Genomic DNA, 20,136 nt, shown 5'->3' on the forward strand with positions numbered 1-20,136 from the left:
CAGAAAGTACTAATTACAGCTTGTGGCCTTCAGTATCCTAGAGAAGCACAGACTCGTGGGGTTTGGTGGGGCCCTCTGGTGATCACCCAGTCCAACTCCCTGCTGAAGCAGGATCAGCTCAAGCAGGTCATACAGGATGGCATCCAGGTGGATCTGGGATTTCCCTAGAGAAGGAGACTCCCCAACCTCCCTGGGCAGCCCATCCCTGGGCTCGGGCACCTGCAGAGTGAAAAAGATTTCCTTCATGTTGGGATGGACCTTCCTGTGCTCCAGTTTGTGCCTGTTGGCCCTTCTCCTGTCACTGGGCACCGCTGAGAAGAGTCTGGTCTCATCTTCATATCTACCCTTTACATATTTTGAAGCATTGATCAGTCTTCTCCAGGCTAAAGAGCCCCATCTCTCTCAGCCTTTCCCTCATAAGGAAGGTAGTCCAGTCCCTCCTTCATCCTCGCGCCCTCCACTTGACTCCCTAGTAGTTCCCTGTCTGTTTTGAACTGGAGAGCCCAGCACTGGACACCCACCTCCAGCTGTGGCCTCAGCAGGGCAGAGCACAGGGGGAGGAGAACCTCCCTGGACCTGTTGGCCATGCTTTTCTCAGTGCCCCCAGGACCTCTTGGCCTCTTGGCCATGAGGGCACACTGCTGGCCTTGTCACCAGAACTCCGGGTCCTTCTCTGCAGTGCTGCTTCCCAGCAGGTCAGCCCCTACCTGTACTCGTGCCAGTGGTTAGTCCTCCCCAGGTGCAGGACCCTACACTAATCCTTGTGGAATTTAATTTGGTTCCTCTCCTCCCAGTTTTCTAGGCTGTCCAGATTTTGCTTAGAGAGTCAGGCCAGGTGGTATACAGGGTATATAGCATAGCCCCTGGTGAAGGGGCTGGTATAGCCTGGCCAGTGCCCTCTTGGCATTGTGGTCAAGGATTGAGCCATGGGTGGGTTGGTTCAGCAGGGCAGACACAACTTGTGCATTTTCTACCTGCAGAGGTATTTTTCTCCAGTCTTGTCCTGCTGTTGGATAACAGACAGTGCCAGTAATTAAAGCAGTTTCTTAATTTCCAAAAGAAAAAGTTTGAGTTGTAGAACGTTGCTGTTGATTGAAATGAGATAATTTCAAAGAAGAGACAGTGAAGATACTGCGAGAACACAGTGCTCTGGGGCTCTGTAATGCAATAGGATTGGCCTTGGATAACAATACATGTTTGTTCCTATAAAAGCAAAAATGATTGCTTCTCTATTTCCAGAGCAGTTACTGTATGGTGAAGTGCCTGCAAATAGAATTGATGGCTCTTTCAAGAGCAAGCTGACTGCACTGGGCGTCTGACTCGCTGCATGCATCAGCCTAAAAACATCACGACAATGGAAGGTTATCAGTGGGGAAGGAACAGGGAACGAAGGCAGATCATTTCAGGGCTTTACTGGGAGAAGAATAATGCACAGGAAGATGATTGAAAATGCAATAGGATCAGGGGACAGATTTTTATGACCGGAAAAGAAAATTAAAAAGATTGATATGAAGGTTGCCCTGAAGAAAAACCAGCAAGTTATAAGGGAACGGATGATGAGTTGCATGTAGACTGTCAGGAGAAAGAAGAATGGCTGTTGAGCAGAGGGCAGATTGAAAGGGCATAGAACAAAGAGTGACTTTGAAAGAAGGAAATTAAAAATAACGCAGGAGTGGAATACTTAGTATGTCATTAGAGTGCCGACAGGAGGGAGGGGAGTCAGAACCAGCCTGCTCGGTGTGGGGAGCAAGGTGAACAACTGCTTGAATCAAGATTGACATGAGGAAAATGCACTAACAGAGGGCTTGGAAAAAATAATGTTAACAAAGCAGCATTTAACTGAAAAAGGGAGTCTTCTAGAGGCTTGTTTAGTTGGGGAAAGGTGCCTTACTTTTCCATGTTGGTGCCATGCAAGTCACTGGGAGGTTTAAATAATTTATGGGGGTATGTGATGCTGCCCAGTCAGGAAGGAGTGGAAGATATCCAGTCTGAGGTCTGTTCCAGTCCCCTAATTTGAGACAAAACTGTCACAACAGTTTATCTGTCTTGCAGACTAGAATCAAGTAGGAGAAGGCGTGGAAGAAATTAGTTAAAATAAAAAGATTAACTATAAGAATGGTACATCCGATGTTGTCTGCAGGGCATTTAAATACCCTGTTACAATGGTATCAAAGTCAGCTCTTCACTGTGTATTCTCTGTAGGTGACTCCACAGTCAGTTTATGATAAGGATAGCAAACAGGGAGCTGCTCTCACAGGAGAACCCTTATTTCATGTGCCCTTTCATGTTGCTAATCACATAATTTATGTCAGACTATCACAGATCTTTAACCAGCAATAATACTGAAAACGTGGACCAGAATTCAAGTTCTGGCTTTGTTTGAAAGCCCATCTTGTCCAGTCTCCTTGTGTGTGAATATGCTGTTCTTCAATGGCTGGGGGATAACAAAGGGAATGAAGAGTGACTTCCCTCTGCCAGCCTCGCTGGTCACAGGAGGTGAGGGTTGGTACCTTCTCCAGCCAGGGAGAGTCTAGTGCTGTTTCTTGGTTGTGGTCTGATGAGGGCATGGATAAAGGTTGAGTATTGAGCCTGTTGTATTTGGGGGACTGTGAGCTTCTGGATTCACAAGAGGACTCTGGACTCTGACTTCTGAGTTAGCAGGGAAACATGAGGTGCAGCTGTGAGCTGTGTGCCTGCCTTCCCACAAGACATGACAGTTCTGATCCCTTTCCTGGGCACAGCTTGTACCATCAGCTTTTTCTCTGCAACTTCATGCTCAGAGTGAGCCATCTCAGGGCTCATATTTCTGAGACACCTCTTTCCTTTGCCTTTTATTTGTAGCTCAGGTTCCTTTTCTCACTCCATTGCAGTTGGGTACTTTCTAAGCTTTGTGCTGCCTGAGTAGAAGCAGTCTTGATTCTGCACCCCTGACCCTGGGTTGGAGGTGACCTTCAGGGATGTGGAAAGGCACTGGCAAGAGTCAAGGTCTTACAGCCACACCTTGTAACCCCCACACCAGAGCTTCAACTGCTGGATCATCCCTTCTGGTGCAAAGAAACGGGCAGAGTGTTTGAGTGACAGATGATTCTTCAATAGCCGTTGTGTTGAAGGATGTCAATGGCAATTCCAGTCAGTTTTGTGGTTCATGTTTATTAGTAGGCATTAGCTAAATTCTGTGATTTGAAATGAGTTGGTTATGTATGAGATTGTCTTAAAAGGTAGCACTTGACTGTAGTGTACATTTGCCTGTCTCTAAAGGTTAGAAATATTAGTGAAAACTATTTCCATCCTGCAGTCTCTTCTCTTTCAAGTTACTTGCATGTGCTTCCATGTTTTGCCTCATCAAGCTTCTGCTAGCTACTTGTTCTAGAAAAGGTTATTGGTGCACATACCCATGCCTTTAAAAGTGAGTGATTCAGCTTTAGGACTCTAAATGTGGCTGCTGTGAGTGTGAGGCTTGCTTTCTACAGGCTGAGTGACTCTTCCCTGAAGAGGAAGTAACGGGATATTTCCATATAACAAGCTTCAAGACTGCAGCAGTTTCTTGAGGGGAATCTGGCTTAGCAGTCAGTTCTGGACACCAGTAGCTGAAATGATATTCCTTAGATCCCTAAACTTGGACCTAGAAGAGAGAAAGATGCTTTTTGTCCCTCCAGATTTGTCACTGGTGCTGCAGTCTTCTCTGCTGTTTCTGTGTGATCCCTTAAGGTTTTTGGACTCTACAGCAATAGAACTTCACTGATAAGTGGTACTACACTTCAGAGCTGTTGAAGTAGTTACACTCAGGTTTGGTTTCTCTGTCTCTCTTTCCAGACTCCACTTATTCCTATACTAAATCCCTCTGAGATATACAGAGAAAATAGCATTAGTCCTGTTTTAAATAAAATCATGTTATCTCTTTCCCTGCAGGTTCCCTTGCAACTCATCGAAAGCGTCGAATGCCGTGATATATTCCAGCTGCATTTGACTTGCAAAGACTGCAAGGTTATAAGGTATGTAGAGCCTGGTGCTGAGCTGGGGGTCATTGCCCTTTCTGCCTGCTGTGACATTATAAGGAATTACTGTTTTTCTTCATGTATTTGCTTTCCCCAGAAAGCTTTTCTTTTGTCTGTTTCTGTGAATGATAGTGGAGCATTTCTGTAAAGAGGGGAGGAAGGTGGTTTCTGCATTTGATTCTTGTAATACAGAATAGTGTAAAACTTGGTCTGCGCCTTAGTGGTTAATCTGATTTTATCCTGAAGTTGATTATAGTCTCACTGCAGTTTCCTGCCCTAATATCAGTTAGAATGTATTGTTTCAGTTAGTTGTAAGAGCCAAAACTAGATGAATCAAATCCACACTTCTTGGAAAAGCGTTAATTGAGATCTGGGGTTTGGAGGGTTAAGGGGTGGGTTTGTGTGGGGAGAGGGACAGGAGATGGGACAAGGGGAAATGGCCTCAAGCTGCACCAGGGCAGGGTCAGAGAAGATGTTAGGGAAAAGTTCTTCCCTGAAAGAGTTGTCAGGGCCTGGAACAGGCTGCCCAGGGAGGGGGCTGAGTCACTGACCCTGGGAGTGTTTAACAGATGGGTAGATGAGGTACTTAGGGCTATAGCTTAGCATAGGACAGGGACGGTTGGTCTTGATGATCTTAAAGGTCTTTCCAACCTAGTGATGCTGTGAAGGAACAGTTGCTGTTCTTAAAACATATTAGTGTATTGGAAAAAACAGGTGAGAGGATAAAGTAAAGCCAGGTCTGCAGACTGCGTTCTGTAAGGCAGGGCAGCAGGTAGCATCATCTCATAGGGAGTATTTATGTCTGTCCTTCCTCAGTCTGCCCTGGAGCCTCTGAGCTCCTGAGCCTGAGCTACAGCTATTTCCTACTTTTCTGCTGCAGAAATTAATTTTGATCTATACACTTTAATTAACAAGAAAGGAACATTTCTTTTTGATTAAATGTTTGCTGGCAGTACCTTTTGTATAATGAAATGAGCCCCAGTCACTCAGAATGTTTAACAGGCCAGCTGCTTCCTGAAATGCTGTATTTTGATGAGGACTGATTTTACTGTAGAAGTAATATTTAGTTTAATTTGAATTAAATATTTAACTTCCTCTTAACTTGTAGCTCTTGACATTTAAAAAAGTCACCCTTCCTCTCTGCATTAATTTGTTATTTCTCTTCAGTTGTAGAATGAATGCAGATTATTTATATTTATGCCCTTCCCTATAACTTTCCCTTCACAATTGCTTTTCCAAGGATCACTACTCAGTGACACTGGCCTTTGAAAGGTCATGAAGTATGGGGCTGAGATACCAGATTTAGAACATGTTCTTTTCCACTAAAAAAAGTAATTTGTGTTTTGAATGATGGGGCTCGAGTGAAGATGGCACTTGCTAAAAGAATTTAGAAAGAAACAGAGTTTTTTAGGATGAGATGCTTTCTGTCTGAACACAGATACTATATAGAGAATTAGCCAGTCTGAGCTGGTAGTCTCAGCTTGCTGTACAGTGAGTGATGGGAAATAACCACTTCCAGGCTGTGGTTTCTCACCGTTCTTTGAGTCGTGTTTCATAAGACAGCACAAGTTGGCCAGGTCTTCCTCCTCCCACTGCCTGACTTCTAGATGTTCGCAGGTAGAGGTAATAAATCCTGCCCTGAGAGAACAGAGATACTATCATTAACTGGGAATGCAGTAGAGCACAAGCTGAGCAGAATGTAAATACCTGGTGAATATTTTATAGCTATAAAATCTTGAAGAAATCTATTAGAGCAAAATAAATCACTGATCTTATTTTCACCTTTTCATTCTGAAGAGTCCAGGAATCCTCCTTAAAAAGACAAGCTAATGTAATTTTCATATACTGCTTGGATTAGTTTCTCCTATGCAGGGACTGTTCTCTCCAGTTGTTTATCTGTAACGTTAGGCAAAGCTGTTTCACAAACTTTGTTGGTGCTTCCCACCAAGGTCAGGAAAGAATATGTTGGTATGTGAGATGGGGGAATAGCACAAGAGCTCAGAGACTGGAGATTATCCTTGTTATTCTGAAATTAAGAATATTAACCAAATTTCTCCTCTCTGATGAAAAACCTGTTCTTGGTTATGGGAATATGATGCATGAGCTTTAAGATATGTGGTGAGTTTCCATCAGAGACCACCAGGCAGCTGGGTGCTCTAAGACATTCCTCCCTGGGCTGGTGTGACAGTGGCTGCCTGCGCTCCGTCATACCGTCCTTGGTTTTAGAATATACATGCCATGAGTGTCTCCCCCATTCACAAGTGGCAGGATACTGGTTAATTGGCAGTCACAGAACACTGCCTTCTTGCCTATGGTTTATTTTGACTTCACAAGTATGTATTTCTTTCCTAATAACTGAAGGTTTTATTTTTGTTATCCATTAGAACGTACGTAGAAGCAGAACTAAATCATCAGTGAGATGTTTGTTCTTGCTTTTGCTCTCAGAAGGGTTCACAGTCAGCCTGTCAGATCTGAGTCTGGTGTCTTTTGCTCAGAATTAATGGGTGAATGTTTGGTTTTGGGACAGGTGTCAGTTTTCTACCTTTGAGCAGTGTCAAGATTGGCTGAAGCGGCTGAACAATGCCATCCGCCCTCCCTCGAAGATAGAGGACCTGTTCTCCTTTGCCTATCACGCCTGGTGCATGGAGGTGTATGCTAGTGAGAAGGAGCAGCACGGGGACCTGTGTCGGCCAGGTAGGTGGAAACCCCTTGGGGTTGAATGGTAACTGCCTCTTTGCTGGAATCCCAAACTTTCAAAGGAGATTAAAGCCAAATTCAGTGTCTGCTCTTGTAAATTGAACCTGAAAAAATTCCAGTATGGACTTCGTGCACGAACGTTCTTGCACTTCACTGACTGTGTGGTAATTACATGGAAGTGTCCTTCACTCAGCAAGCAGCATGGCTGGAGGTTTGTTCCTTCTGAACAAAGGAGAGATTAGCTCCTGCTGTCCTTGCTTTGAGATTGACATGCAAAGCAGTACCTGAATATCCAGGGGAAATCAGTGGTGGGTTTGGTTTAGCCAGACATTTATAGTGCTTACTAATAAAGCCTTGTTCACCGTGGTAGCAGCTTTCATTCTAAAAACCTATTGTATTGATTGTGCCCACAGAATGGGGGCTTCAGCATGGGTGTGGAGGAGCAGGAGGTGAAGGAGAAGGAATTGCCAGAGATTCATTCACAGCTGCAAGACAGTGACCTATTTTAGTGAAATATTATCCTTGCTGCAAAGTTTTGGATGCCCATAAGTAAATCAAAGCAAAAAATGGTGATACAGGTGGTTATAGTACTTGTTCCAGCTTGAGGCTCTCCTCTACTCACAGTCACCTGTTGGAGAAGCCTCTGTTGTTAGCAGGATTCAGTCCTTCCTGTTGAAGCTGGTCTAGGGCTGAGCCCAGGGAAGAGCAGGCAGCACACAAGCAGCACAGAGGCAGGAAGGAGGTGCTCCTTGGTTCTGGTTCCTGTGCTTCTCAAGCTTTATGTCAGCAGTTCCTGGAAAAAAGGCAGGGCTCTCCAAGCAGAACTTAGAATTCAGGGCTCTTCTGTCCTAACTCAATTGAGGATGTGTAGATGGCATCCTGAGTCTCCTTGTAGTCCTTTTCCTTGCTCAAACAGATGGGTTTCAGCCTAACCTGAGGTTGGGATGAGCAGCAGCATTTACCTTTTTATACTTGTTTAGCAACTGGAGTTTTTTCATGTAGGTGTGTCTGTTTTCTTTAATGCAGATTTTCCTTCCCTGTAGCTTGCTTGTTTCTGGTGGTAAATACTCTCCCTTTGAGTTATCATTGCAATAAATCTGTGGGGATGTAATTGGAGATAAATCCCAAGACAGTCTCATGTCAGTTTTTTACCCTGGTATTTGGTCCATATGGAAAAATACCAAATTGCTTCAAAATCTGTGGAAGAATCAACTTGGGGGTGGGGGTTGGGGGGATGGAGATTTTATCACTGTATGGGACAGGATTTGAACTGTGCTCCCAGGGTCAGCTTTTACAGTCAGGAGGCACAAGCCACAGAAGGTAGGGCTTTCTTTTGCTCTGATTTTGAGAGTTGTTTGGGATGCTTCGAAAATATTACCCATCCTGGCTCAAAATGCCTCTTAAAATACCAGCAGCTCTGAAGGAACAGAGTGTTACAGCTAGGGTTTCATTTCTCAGTGGAAAACCCATGATTTCATGACGTGCACAGTATCTGGAAAATTGGAGGGAGAAATCAAACAGAATATTTCATTTTCATGGAGTTTTATGTGTTTGTCTTGAAACTCACTGGCAGCGTGCAGCACTCATGGTTGGGGATGTTTCCACCCTTCTTTGCTATCCAGAAAAATCCTGATAATGTCTGTCCCTGGAGCAGCAAGAGCGTGCTGCTGATTAATAAAAAGCTGGATTTTTTAAAATAAAAACCCCTTGCTAAGAAAGAACAGGACAGGGGTGGTTGTCTGGCTGGAATTTCTTGTACCCAGTGTCACCTCTGCCCTTGAGGAAGGATGGAAAGAGCTCCTCCCAGGGCTGCCACCTCTGCAGAACCATCCAGATTTTGTAAACCAGGGACTGAAGCAGCTGCTGGGTTTGAGAGGTGGCTGGACAGTAACAAACTCCAGCTCATGCACAGTTCATGTGAGAAGTGAGAAATTGCTGGTGAGCTCTGGCCTGGATGCAGATAAAGCAGAACTGTGGTGCCTGTGCTGTGCTGAGAGGAGAAAAGGGCAGAGCTGTTTCTTTTTTACAGTCCTGTTGTGCCAGTGGCATGCTGTAAAGAGACTTAAGTGATGATGGTTCATCAGGTCCAGAGGTTTTACCACCATCTGCCTTGCAGAGTGGAGATTCTGTTTGCACAGTGTCATTCTCACATTTTACTTAACAAAAACTTCAGAAGAGTGATGCCATTATGCAGATCTTTCCCACATTGTCCATATTCTTAAACATGTCCAGGTTTGCAGAGTGCTGTTCTCAGTGTAGGAGCTGACCTGTGGGAGTGAGGAACATTGTCACTTTTCTTTCACAGCTAATTAAGCCCTGTAGTTAAGCAGCTGTCTTTACCCTTAATTTGCCTGCTTCTCTGTATTTAATTGTTCCATAACATCATGTTCAGAAATGGCTTCAGACACGTTTACAGCTTTGAGATAAGTCTGTAGATACATATATCTTGGGTATTTAAGGGGCTTCTGAAATATATAATGGAAAGATGTAATACTTCAAACATTAACTTTCACCAGATTTTTTGCTCCTGTTGGGTGGGGCCCTGCCTTGTGATTTAGCAGGGCAGTAATTCAGAGAGACAAGCAGTGGGACAGACTCTCAGAACCATTTTATTGAGCGTGGCTCACACGTTCCTTGAATTGATCACATTCCTTGGCCCTGTGAACCTGGAAGCTTTGTACATTATTCTCTCCTACATCTTGATCCAACACCTTCTAACCCTCTTGACTTTCTGCCTATCAATTATTACACTTCCTTGTCACTGTATATTCTTCAGTCATATTTTAATACTTCTAAAAAACAGCATCCAGGGAATTAATGGAGCTCAGTTCCTGTAATGCATTAATCCAGGGATTGGTGAGCATCTTGTGATCGATACTTATGTCAAACAGTCATTTATGCATTTTAGCTTCTTATCTCCACCTGACTCCTGGGGGAATAACGTCCAATTTACAGCTGGGGAACTGAGATGCTGGTTGAATGACAGGGCTTCCCTGCAGTCCTGCAGGAAGCCTGTGGCTGAAATCGCTACTGAATAGGGATTGCCCAAGTTCCAGACCACATTCCATATATTACCCCTTTGTGTCTTACCAATAGGAAATTGTTCTGACCTTTGGAAGAGGAAAAACTACTCGTGTTTTCCCATTAAGACTGCTGATGGAGCTAAATTGCTTCTGGGGATGTGTTTGGCTCCAGCCAAATTGATTGTTTCTTACATGAATTTACAGGAGATGGTGATTTAAGAGAAAAGGTTCTTCCTGGGCTTTGGTGCTTCTGGAATGTTGGCCAAGGAGAGCCACCAGTAGAAGCTGGGGTTCCCCGATGAGGGTTTGCAAAGCAGAGTTGGGAAATGTGGAAAGTTCTTTTCTCATTTCAGTTTTTAATAAGTATGAGTGCAGTGGTTTGGCTTCTCAAACTGTTTTGAAAGGTAGGAGTCTTACTTCTTATTTTGCATTTATTTCTCTCTGCTTTTAATACTCAGGAGAACATGTAACTTCAAGGTTTAAAAATGAAGTGGAGCGGATGGGTTTTGATATGAACAACGCCTGGAGGATTTCCAACATCAATGAGAAGTACAAGTAAGTTATGTGGGCTGCTGATTCACAGCCAAATGGCATCTCAGAACACCAGCAGATCACTTTTTCCAAGTTCTACAGTTCCTAATAAGGAACAATCAGAATTGGGATTTTGTTTTAAATGTTCTCATAAAGTATTATTTAATGTTTTATCAGCTGCTGCGATTTTTTTAGACTTAGAAATACCAGATTTTGATGTGTTTGCTGGAGGACTTCATGGAGAATAAGCATTATAACGGAGAGAAGGGCAGCCTTATGTGGACAAAGAGTAAAGTGTGATTTCTAGAAACCATTTTTTAATTTGTCTTATTCTCTAACAAAAATAAAATACATATCTAAGGAAGTTTGGAAGAGTTAAGCTTGTAGACCCTGAAAATAAGAGAAGAAACTCTTTCTCTGGTCCTGAAAGCAGATAAATGTCCTCCTCTCTAGCTGATGGAGCAGGGAAAGGTGTTCTTCCAGTCTTGCTTGGTTGGACAGAGTGTACTGGCTGATCCCTAATCCAATTCAGAGCAGAACCAGCAGTGACACTTGAACATGTGTCATTGCTCTGTCGTTGCAGCATAATGCCTTACACTTACTTGGTAGTTGGCATCACTGCAGGAAGAGTCTTGGGCTCTCAAAATCTAGGAAGAAAAACTAGCTATCCCTTACATATTTAATGCTAAAGAAAAGGGGAGAAAACCCACCCCACTTTATATGTCATACGAAGCAGAATGATGCAAACTACTCCTATCATCCCTGTGGCCAGCACCTCAGCACTTGAGAAAGGAGCATTTGTTCAGGATGCTGTGTATGTCGTTCTGAATAGAGCAGCCTGGCTCCATCTGTCCTTGTGCAGGAAATGCATCTCTTTAAGGGAATGAACTGGGAATGAGCTAGCATAGGATTCAGCAACATATTGCAGTCCCCACTGACTGCTTGTGCTCTCTCAGTGGCAGTTTATGGCTTGAAGTGAAATTGTGGAGGAGGAGGAGGTGTATCTAGTAGAAGAAGGTTCCAGTTAACCCATCAGACATAAGCCAGTGCACTCAGGTCCTGCCTTCAGCGAGGGTTGATGAGCCGATGTGCTTTTCCACGTGTGGCTCATTCTGTAGCCTGGAGAGGTGTGGAATGTCTTTCCTGTGGTCCAATTTATTCAGCAGCAGGAGTTAAAAACCTCCTGTATGTGAATTTCCTGTGAAAACACCAGCTTGACTCTTCCAGTTCTGAAACAGGCTTATGCCCCTCGATGCTCAGTGCTTGTTGCATATGCGAAGGAGGAGTTTATTGCCGTGCAATGAAATGGGAATTAACAAAATAGTGTTTCACTGAGATGAGCAGCTGTTGGGTTCCCTATGCTGCCTGGGAAGTGTGTAACTGCCTGGATCGCTTCTGTTCAACCCTTTGCACCACCTTTCTCACAGGCTCTGTGGTAGCTACCCCCAGGAAATCATAGTGCCTGCCTGGATCACGGATAAAGAGCTCGAGAGCGTGGCGAGCTTTCGGTCCTGGAAACGTATCCCTGCTGTTGTGTACAGGTGAGGCTCTCACAGGTGGAACAGCCTTCACCAGGCTGTAAACAGGATGTTCTACCAAAGAAAAGTTGAAGTAAGCTGTAACTGGGAATCGTGGCCTGTGCCAAAAGGTGTTCAGGCTCCTCTGCGCTCCATGTGTCCCCTCACGGAGCCTGACACTTGAGCAGAACTGTTGGAGATATTTGAAAACAGTATGTTTCTGATGTATTCCAAGTGGAGAGGTCTGGCTGGCGTCTTGATGTAGGTTTGTATGTGTAGCACCATGTGGGGGGATGCTGCGTGAATGCCCAGGACCTGCTGGGGTAGGGTTGGAGAACTGGGCTGGGAGGAGGGAGCGAGGAGTGGAGTGGTACCCAAGCTGATCTGCTGTGGGTCTCTGGGTGAGGTCCTGTGTTCTGCTCCAGAAGGATCTCAGAAGCAGTTTAGCATGGATGATAAGGGGAAGAGGACCCTGGAAGAAAATATGAACCACCCAAAGGGTTTAGATATCAAACAAGGATGAGAGGGGACTCCCCCTTGCATGGGAAAACAGTCAGACCTATTTACCTGGAAGAGAAGTATCACCTGTAAGGCCTGACAGCTCGGGGTCTCTGTCTCTACCTTTGCTAGTTATGTATGTCTTGGTTTATGCCCATTCAAAACCTCAAGAGTGGTGGGACAGCACAGTTGGTGGCCCCTGTCAAGCTGTAAATGGGGTAAGGCTTACTATGTATTTGCTCTGCGTGGGAATGATGGTTTGTATCTTAATTCCCAACACATCATGGGGCAGTGCTCAGCATGTGCACCTCCTGCAGGTCGTTCCTAGGGCAGTCACCAAGTGAAGATTGATCTTCGTTTTTTTAATGAGAAAATGACAAAATTGGAAGCTGAGGACATGGACACAGGTGAAGAACTGATAGATGGCATTGCTGGCTGGGTGCTCCTCTGGTTCTTCTCTTTCTCATCTGGCTGATAGTCAGACTGCCACACAAACAAGGACAAATCCCCAGTTATTGAAGGGAGACAGAAAACTCAAATTATGGAAGAATGTACTTGTTAGCCCAGGCTGCATGTTATAGATCGTTGGAATCAGACAGTCTGTTCTTCAACCCAAGTCCAGCAGCTCTTCAGAACAAAATTGTTCTTCTGAGATGCTGGGTTTTGGCAGCTTCTTTAGCACAAAATATACCTCAGCCTCTATTGTTCTTTTTCAGATACTCTGGCGCTGTCTTTCAATACCTTGGCCACTTCCCTGGTGCAGTTATCCTCCCATAAATGTTTAAAATCTCTTTAAAAAAAAAGATGACAGAGGGATTAAAAAGATAATGAATACTGATAATTCCATTAAGTATGCCCAGCCACCCATTCCTTCTGAACAGTCAGAAAGGAAAAACTGCTCTCTGAGTGACAAGCTAAATTTAGAGTGCAGTAAGGTGACGAATTCATGTGGCCTGGGTTGAGGAGCAGGTGTACAAGAGTAGAGTAGGCCACAAAACATTATTTACCTAGCTTAAGAGTTGTTCTGCCAGGGAAAGAGAAAAAATTAGCTTGTGACAGCAGACTGTTATCTTTAAATCCTCCTATCTCTTGTCTTTTTTCTTCTAAATAACAAAGGCACAGTCTCTTTCTGAATGTTAAAGAATCGCTCCATCCTCTGCTCAGCTCTGTGAGGGAATTGCTTTCCAGCATATACTAAATTAAGTCTTAAGGTGATTTAAATGTTCAAAGACCTCATAGACTGAAATTGTTTAATCCTTGGCATTCCATTTTCTGCAGTTCTGAGGAGACCACGTATCTTAAATTACCCCGTAGTTTTTCATTTGTAATCTTAAAATCAGTGAGAGGAAAGGTTTTCTCTTTCCTGATTTCTTTTTTTCCTTATCTTGACATTTAGTAATAGATTTTTCAAGGCATCCAGTTCATCATTCTGTGCTCTGATCGAGCTCACACCAGCTCGTGGTTGATGATCCATGTGATTGGAAATCCATGTATAGTTTTCTTTCTATAAAAATAGGGGTTTTGTTACTTTTGAAGGAGTAAGGGCTGACAGCTCATTCAGCATTTTTTATCAGCTGAAGTTGATTTTGAGACTATTAGTTTAATTATTGATCACATTTCTAAATTCCGTTCTTTTTGCTTTACTTCAGGACAAAAAAGAGCTGATAATGATTTTTTTTTATTTTATTTTTTTTTTAAATTTCCCCAATAACTTGTTACATACTTTTTTCACCCTGGGACAGAAAAACCAGAGACATTTAGCTACAAAAACCTCCTTGTCTGTCCCTGTAAAGCGCTCAAGTGCTCTGGTGCTGTGCATGGGACAAAAGGCTGTGAGTGGGCTGGATTCAGAGGCAAAAATTCAAACCCAGGCAGCTGTGATTGTGCTGTCAAATGCTTCTGTTTCACCATCCAGTTTGTAGAGAAACCTCATGCTCTGCTCCTGCAGCTCTTCTCTGTTCTCAGTTTTTGCACATGGGCACACAGTTACATAGAGAAATCTGGTCTGTAACACGGCTTCTCTTGTTTGCTCCCAGAAAATCAGTGTTAGGGGGAAGCTGCTTTGGGCTTTACAGAAAGATGAGATGACTCCATCCATTGTGTTAGTTTCCCAAACTCCTGAGGACCTCCTTGGAAACCACCTGTCTGGAGGGTGTCTGTTTGCCCAGGCAGGCAGCATTTCTGTCCACATGGGGAGCCACCCTGAACAGAAATGGCTGCGTACGCTCCTTCCTGAATTGTACTGGTGAATTGCAGCAATTAATTTTGCCAGTTGCGAGTGCTAGTACTTCTGGAAAGCTATGGAGGGAGCTGTTCAAACCTTTGTTAGGCCTCTCTGTAGTTACTGGGACTCAGTGGATTTATTGTTCTCTGAGGGCTGCTTGAGGCACATGCAGCAGTGTCCTGTATATCGTACAGCTACACAGGGCGTTACAAGGGTTTATAGTTCTCCCACGGTGATTTCCCATTGAGTTTCTGTGGGGAGGCTGCATGCTGCTTTGTCTCTGATGGTTAGATGTGCTCCAGGGGGGTTGCTTTAATTTTTTTCATCTTTTCCTGGTTCCTGAGATGGGAGTGACACCGAATTATCCCCACCTCTGTCTCTGGGGGACTTGGAATCACACTTCCAACTGTTCCCTATTTTCTGTTCTCCTGGCACGGCTGGTAGGAACGAGTGTGATTGCTCAGCTCTCCACCCAGACTGTACATAGAATTGTTTGCTGATTTCTGCTGGTATGTCTGAACATCATCTATTTGTGCTGGCTTAGGTGTGGTGGTCTTCACAGCAATCAATGAACCCAACTTTTGGCCTAATGATTCTTTCCTATTTGTTGTACAAACGAGAGATGAGAACCTGGAGATGAAACTATAACAGTTTATGAACCTCTGAAAATGATTCTGCAGGCAAATAGCGATGAAATCTGGGAGAACATATGGAAAAATAAATGAGCTTATCTGAGTGTTCAAAATAGATTTCTTGTGTGGATAATGATGTTTTATTTCCTTTTGTCATTTGTGCCGGCGGAGCAGGGAGCGAGGTGGCCTTGCAGCGATGGGCTGAACTCATTTGGTGTCAGCAGAGCTGTTTCTGGGAGGCAGAAACACGTTTTCCTCTGCAGACGCCGGCACCTGCTCCGAGCGCCGTGGCGTGCCGATCGCTTTTCCTTTGGGTTGGCTGATGTGCTGTGTCAGTTGCTTCCTCTCAGAGAAGGAATTTTATGTGAAACAATTACTAAAGAGCTACAAAAAAAGGACTTAAAATGCCATATTGCAACCTATTTTACAAGTTCTTTGTGGCGAGGAGCCTCAGCCCCCATCAGTGTTGCTGTTGACCGAGGCAGCTGCTGGGGCTGGCTGCCGTGCCCCGCAGGCACTCTGCAGAGGTGGTGCCGCTCGGTGCCTGGCACGGGCTTGACAGCACATTGTAAACCAGCTTCTCACACCTCTCTAAACATTTATTAGAGAGGTGAGAGGGGCAAAAAAATGAAGATTTATAGGTTTGGTTGGGTTCTCCTTTTCAGGGCTCAACCTGTTAAATTTGCTTAAAGATTCAGCTCACCCTTGCTGTTCTGTGCAGTTTTTTTGTTTGAGGGGATTAAATGACTCTTGATTGATGTGAAGCCAAGAGCCCAGATGAGACCCACCCCAAAGATGATGAGAGCATCTCTCGTGAGGAAAGGGTGAGAGCTGGGGCTGTTTAGCTTGGAGAAGAGAAGACTGAGAGGGGATCTCATTGACACTTGAAAAGGATCTAAAGGGTGCATGTCCAGAGGAAGGGGCCAGACTCTTCTCAGTGGTGCCCAGTGACAGGACAAGGGCCAACAGGCACAAACTGGAGCACAGGAAGATCCATCCCAACATGAGGCAAAACTCTTTCACTCTGTGGGTGCCTGAGCCCAGGGATGGGCTGCCCAGAGAGGTTGGGGAGTCTCCTTCTCTGGGGAGATCCCAAACCTGCCTGGACACCATCCTGTGTGACCTGCTCAAGGTAATCCTGCTCTGGCAGGGGCTGGACTGGATGGTTTCCAGAGGCCCTCCAACACTGCTGGGTCTGTGAGTCTGTTTACAGGAAGACTCTCAAATCCTTTGCTGCATGGTAACACATAGGAGCCATAATTGACATGTACATACTGCATAGATACAGGGTTCTGGTCAAGTTTAACAAAACCACAACTCTTCAGATGTTTGAAAAAACCCAACAAACCAACTGATGATTGTGTTTAATATCACTTTCCAGAAGATGATAGCTGCATTCAGGTTTGGTCTGCAGTTATCTCCCTGATGTTTTGTTTTCATAGACTCATCTCTGGACTCCATTAGTCCTCTGAAGCTTTATTGGTATATAGAGTGCTTGCAGTTTGTATCTCATTTCAGTAAAAATACTCTGTTAGTGAACAGTGTTTCCTTTCTTAGTGCTGCTTGGGTGTCTGTAGCACAATGTACTTGCTTGTGGACTTCTTTAGCTCCCAGCCTGCACCGCGCTGAGGCTTACTCGTTAGAGCTGCTGTTGCTTTTCATCAGCTCCTTGGTGCCCTTCTGCTGGGTGTGGTGGTGGTTGAGAGGCAGGAGCTGAACCATGAGCCCCAGAGGGTCAGGAGGAAGGATGGAGAAGTTCCACACATGGAGGAAAAGCAGCTGAAAGGGGGTGGAAGAGCCAGTCCTGTCTAACAGGCACTAATGCCAAACTTCAGGACGAGTGAAACCACGAATGGCATCCCGAGGTGCAGAGGGCTCTCTTCCTTTGGGCTAGTGAAACATTTCCTACCACAGCCTGCTGGCTTGAGGTGTGATTCTGCAGGGCTCAGGGACCACCTCCTGTCACTCACAGGTGATGCCTGGAAATGGATACCGTTGCTGAACAAGAGTAGGGTTCTGGGTTACTGTTAGACATCATCTGGCAGAAGGCATGCCAAAATCTGCCAGTGTTTCCTACCAAAATTGTTCCTCAGATTTAATTAGTGGTATCTTTTGATTTTAGAAAATCTCATCAGAAAGTGAATCTGTGGGTTCACTCCTGTCTTCCAGCCTTAAAAATAGCATGAGCTCAGTTGGGCTTTCCTATTTACTCTGCTACTATAGCAGCAGTAGACCTGACTGTCCACCTCTTTAATCCCTCCCCTGCTGTTCCAAAATGTTCCCCAGGTTTCACTGGCCAATAGGCAACAATACCCTTTTGTTTTCCTCTTACCCACCTCGGCTTTGGCTTTTACCTTTCAGTGACTGTGTGGCTGCAGTCAGCATTTTGAGGGGAAGCACGTGGAAAACGTTTCCACTGAATCACAGCTTGAGGATAACTGCTGAATGACAGGTCCCCGACCGGCGTGAAACTGCTGGAGTGATTTCTCATGCCCTCTTGTGGGTTTTTTCAGCTTGATTCTTCCAGGTTATGTACTGATCTCTCTTACTCTTTTTCAGGCACCAGAGCAATGGAGCAGTGATTTCCCGCTGTGGACAGCCCGAGGTCAGTTGGTGGGGCTGGAGGAATGCAGATGATGAACACCTTGTCCAGTCTGTAGCCAAAGCCTGCGCCTCAGATTCAAGGTCCAACAGTAACAAATTAATGAATGGAAATTGTTCTAGAGATTTCTCCAATGGAGGGGACCTCTCTGATGTGGAATTTGGTGAGTTTGTCAGCAGAGCTTCCTGTAACAGCTTCATCTCCTACGTGTACTGTAACAGATTCAATCCCCTCCTCCAGATTCCTCCATCTCGAATGCTTCAGGAGCGGAGAGCTTGGCAATACAGCCTCAGAAGCTGCTGATCTTGGACGCGCGATCTTACGCAGCGGCTGTGGCAAACAGAGCCAAAGGTGGTGGCTGCGAGTGCCCAGGTAAGTGACTACCCTGGTGTCCTGCAGTGCTGGTGTTTAACAGGCTGTGTGGGTGCAAGTGCTGGTCATCTCAAAGCGCTGGGTCGCTGCAGCTCTCCCCCAGCCCTCCAGAAGGACAGGTGCAGCTGTTAACTCTGCTTCTCAGAGAGTAAAACCAGATGGTCACAGTGTTCCCTGAACGCAGAACTCTGTGGAATCTCTGATGAGCTGAGTCAGATAAACTGGAGCGAGGTGACAGTGTCCAGTGTGCTGCTGCCTGAAAAACCTGAACAAGCTTGTACAAATCCCCTGACTGCAGAGGGTGGTGATCATGTCCCAGTGTGGCTGTGCAGAAGACAACCTCTCAGCAATTTTTCTAAAACTGGAACGTTTTTCAGCACTTCTGTTGTAACCCAAAGCAAGTGAAGTCCTGATTCATCTTCCATTTGTAATACATTTGCAGTTACCACTTGCACTTGTAAATTGTGGGTATTGTAGCCAAGATGATATTTTATGGTCGCTATTGGTTGTGAATGCAGCCTGTTAAAACTCCATGGCTCTAGAAAATCCCAGCAGACAGGAAAAACTGTAGATGAAGTACCAAAAGCTGGTGTGACCATATATTCTTGCTTTGGCATTTGCAGCAATAGCTGCACTTTGATGTGTAGCCACCAGTAAGAAAGATTAATTTCCCACCTAACACCTCAGAACTACTAAGGAACTCATCATCAGAGAGTAACATTTCAAAACAGAAAAGCAGAGTACACAGGAAGTTTAATTTTTCCTCCTGTAGATTGATTCTGGAATTCTTTGTAGAGAATTTCCAAACAGCTTGTCACCTTCAGTACATTGACCTGCATTAAGTGCTTCCTTTTTGCTGATAAGTTTCCTCCAGGTATTGCCAAGCTTGCCTCAGTCTCTGTAAATATATCTTGTTTATGCTGTGCTTTGCTTTATATATATAGCATAATTCAATGAAAAGACAAAAAAAATGCTTACATTCTCTGTTACTATCCATTGCTTCTGACTGGAGTGATGTAATCTGTCACTAACAGAAGTTCTGGTTTGGCCCAGAATCAGTAAAGCAGTCAAATTACATCAGCCAGGCTCTGTCTGGAGGCTGCTGCGTTGCCTTGTGCGAGCACTTGAGAGCCCCTGTTCTGAATCCTGATGCTTTTTTTCCTCTCTCATAGAAGAGACCACACCAGCTCTCATGTCATCATGAGCTTCGAGTGTTTCTCACACACGTGGTGGTTGTTCCTTGGAACAAAGCAGCAAATAAAGTAACCTTTCAGCCTGTTTGGCTAGGAAAAAGCATCTATCACTTGTCTAAAAATAGACATTATTTACCACGTTTAGATACATCCATAAATTAGCAGTTAAATATTTATTCTCTGCAGCCTCTTAGGATGCTCCTCAGTCATTTTTAAACCTGTAACCTTGAGCACAGCACTATCACCATCCTCAGAGGTATGTACTCCACTTTCTGCAGCGCAAAGCAAAATGTAAATTAATACAGAGCCACTTTGCTAGCTCTTTCCTGTTTTGCTCTGCTGTGGTGTAATGTCTGGAGTGCCTTCTGAACACCAAGTACTAGTTTCTCCTCACAGAATGTTTGTAAACAGATTATTTCATCGGCCCACGGCAACAGCGGTTTGTTTTCTTGAAAAAGCTTCTTTAAGAAATGAAACTTGCAGTTTTTAGCTTCTCCCCTCTTGATGTTTCCCTACAGAATATTACCCAAACTGTGAAGTAGTGTTCATGGGGATGGCAAACATCCATTCTATCCGGAAGAGCTTTCAGTCGCTGCGTTTGCTCTGCACACAGATGCCAGATCCAGGAAAGTAAGTGGGTGTTGGGTGTTCATTGCCTTTGTGTTTTCAGGTTTCTGCACTGTGTTCTCTCCCTGCTGATTAGTAAACTGAAGTTCAGTAGTTTTTCCCTGGGTGAATTTCCTGTGTGATGACACTGAGCTGTATTTGTTTATTTCCATGGAATTTGAGCTGAAGGAAGTCCTTGGCTTTATTGTCATGGAAGTGAACCTAGAAAATGAGATCTGGGATCAT

At 44.6% G+C, this 20,136-nt stretch overlaps 1 protein-coding gene across 1 annotated transcript in view; it reads left to right on the forward strand.

Annotated features, from left to right (window-relative positions):
- Positions 1 to 20,136, forward strand: part of MTMR3 (myotubularin related protein 3) — a 45,999-nt gene that overhangs the window by 10,182 nt on the left and 15,681 nt on the right. The window contains exons 5-11 of the mRNA XM_084272155.1: positions 3,910 to 3,992; positions 6,523 to 6,689; positions 10,174 to 10,270; positions 11,674 to 11,787; positions 17,677 to 17,882; positions 17,960 to 18,091; positions 19,803 to 19,914. Coding sequence (XP_084128281.1) covers positions 3,910 to 3,992; positions 6,523 to 6,689; positions 10,174 to 10,270; positions 11,674 to 11,787; positions 17,677 to 17,882; positions 17,960 to 18,091; positions 19,803 to 19,914 — 911 coding nt within the window. The remainder of the gene's footprint in view (positions 1 to 3,909; positions 3,993 to 6,522; positions 6,690 to 10,173; positions 10,271 to 11,673; positions 11,788 to 17,676; positions 17,883 to 17,959; positions 18,092 to 19,802; positions 19,915 to 20,136) is intronic.

This window comes from Gallinula chloropus, assembly GCF_964237585.1.
Source record: "Gallinula chloropus genome assembly, chromosome: 17".
NCBI classification, from domain to species: Eukaryota; Metazoa; Chordata; class Aves; order Gruiformes; family Rallidae; genus Gallinula; species Gallinula chloropus.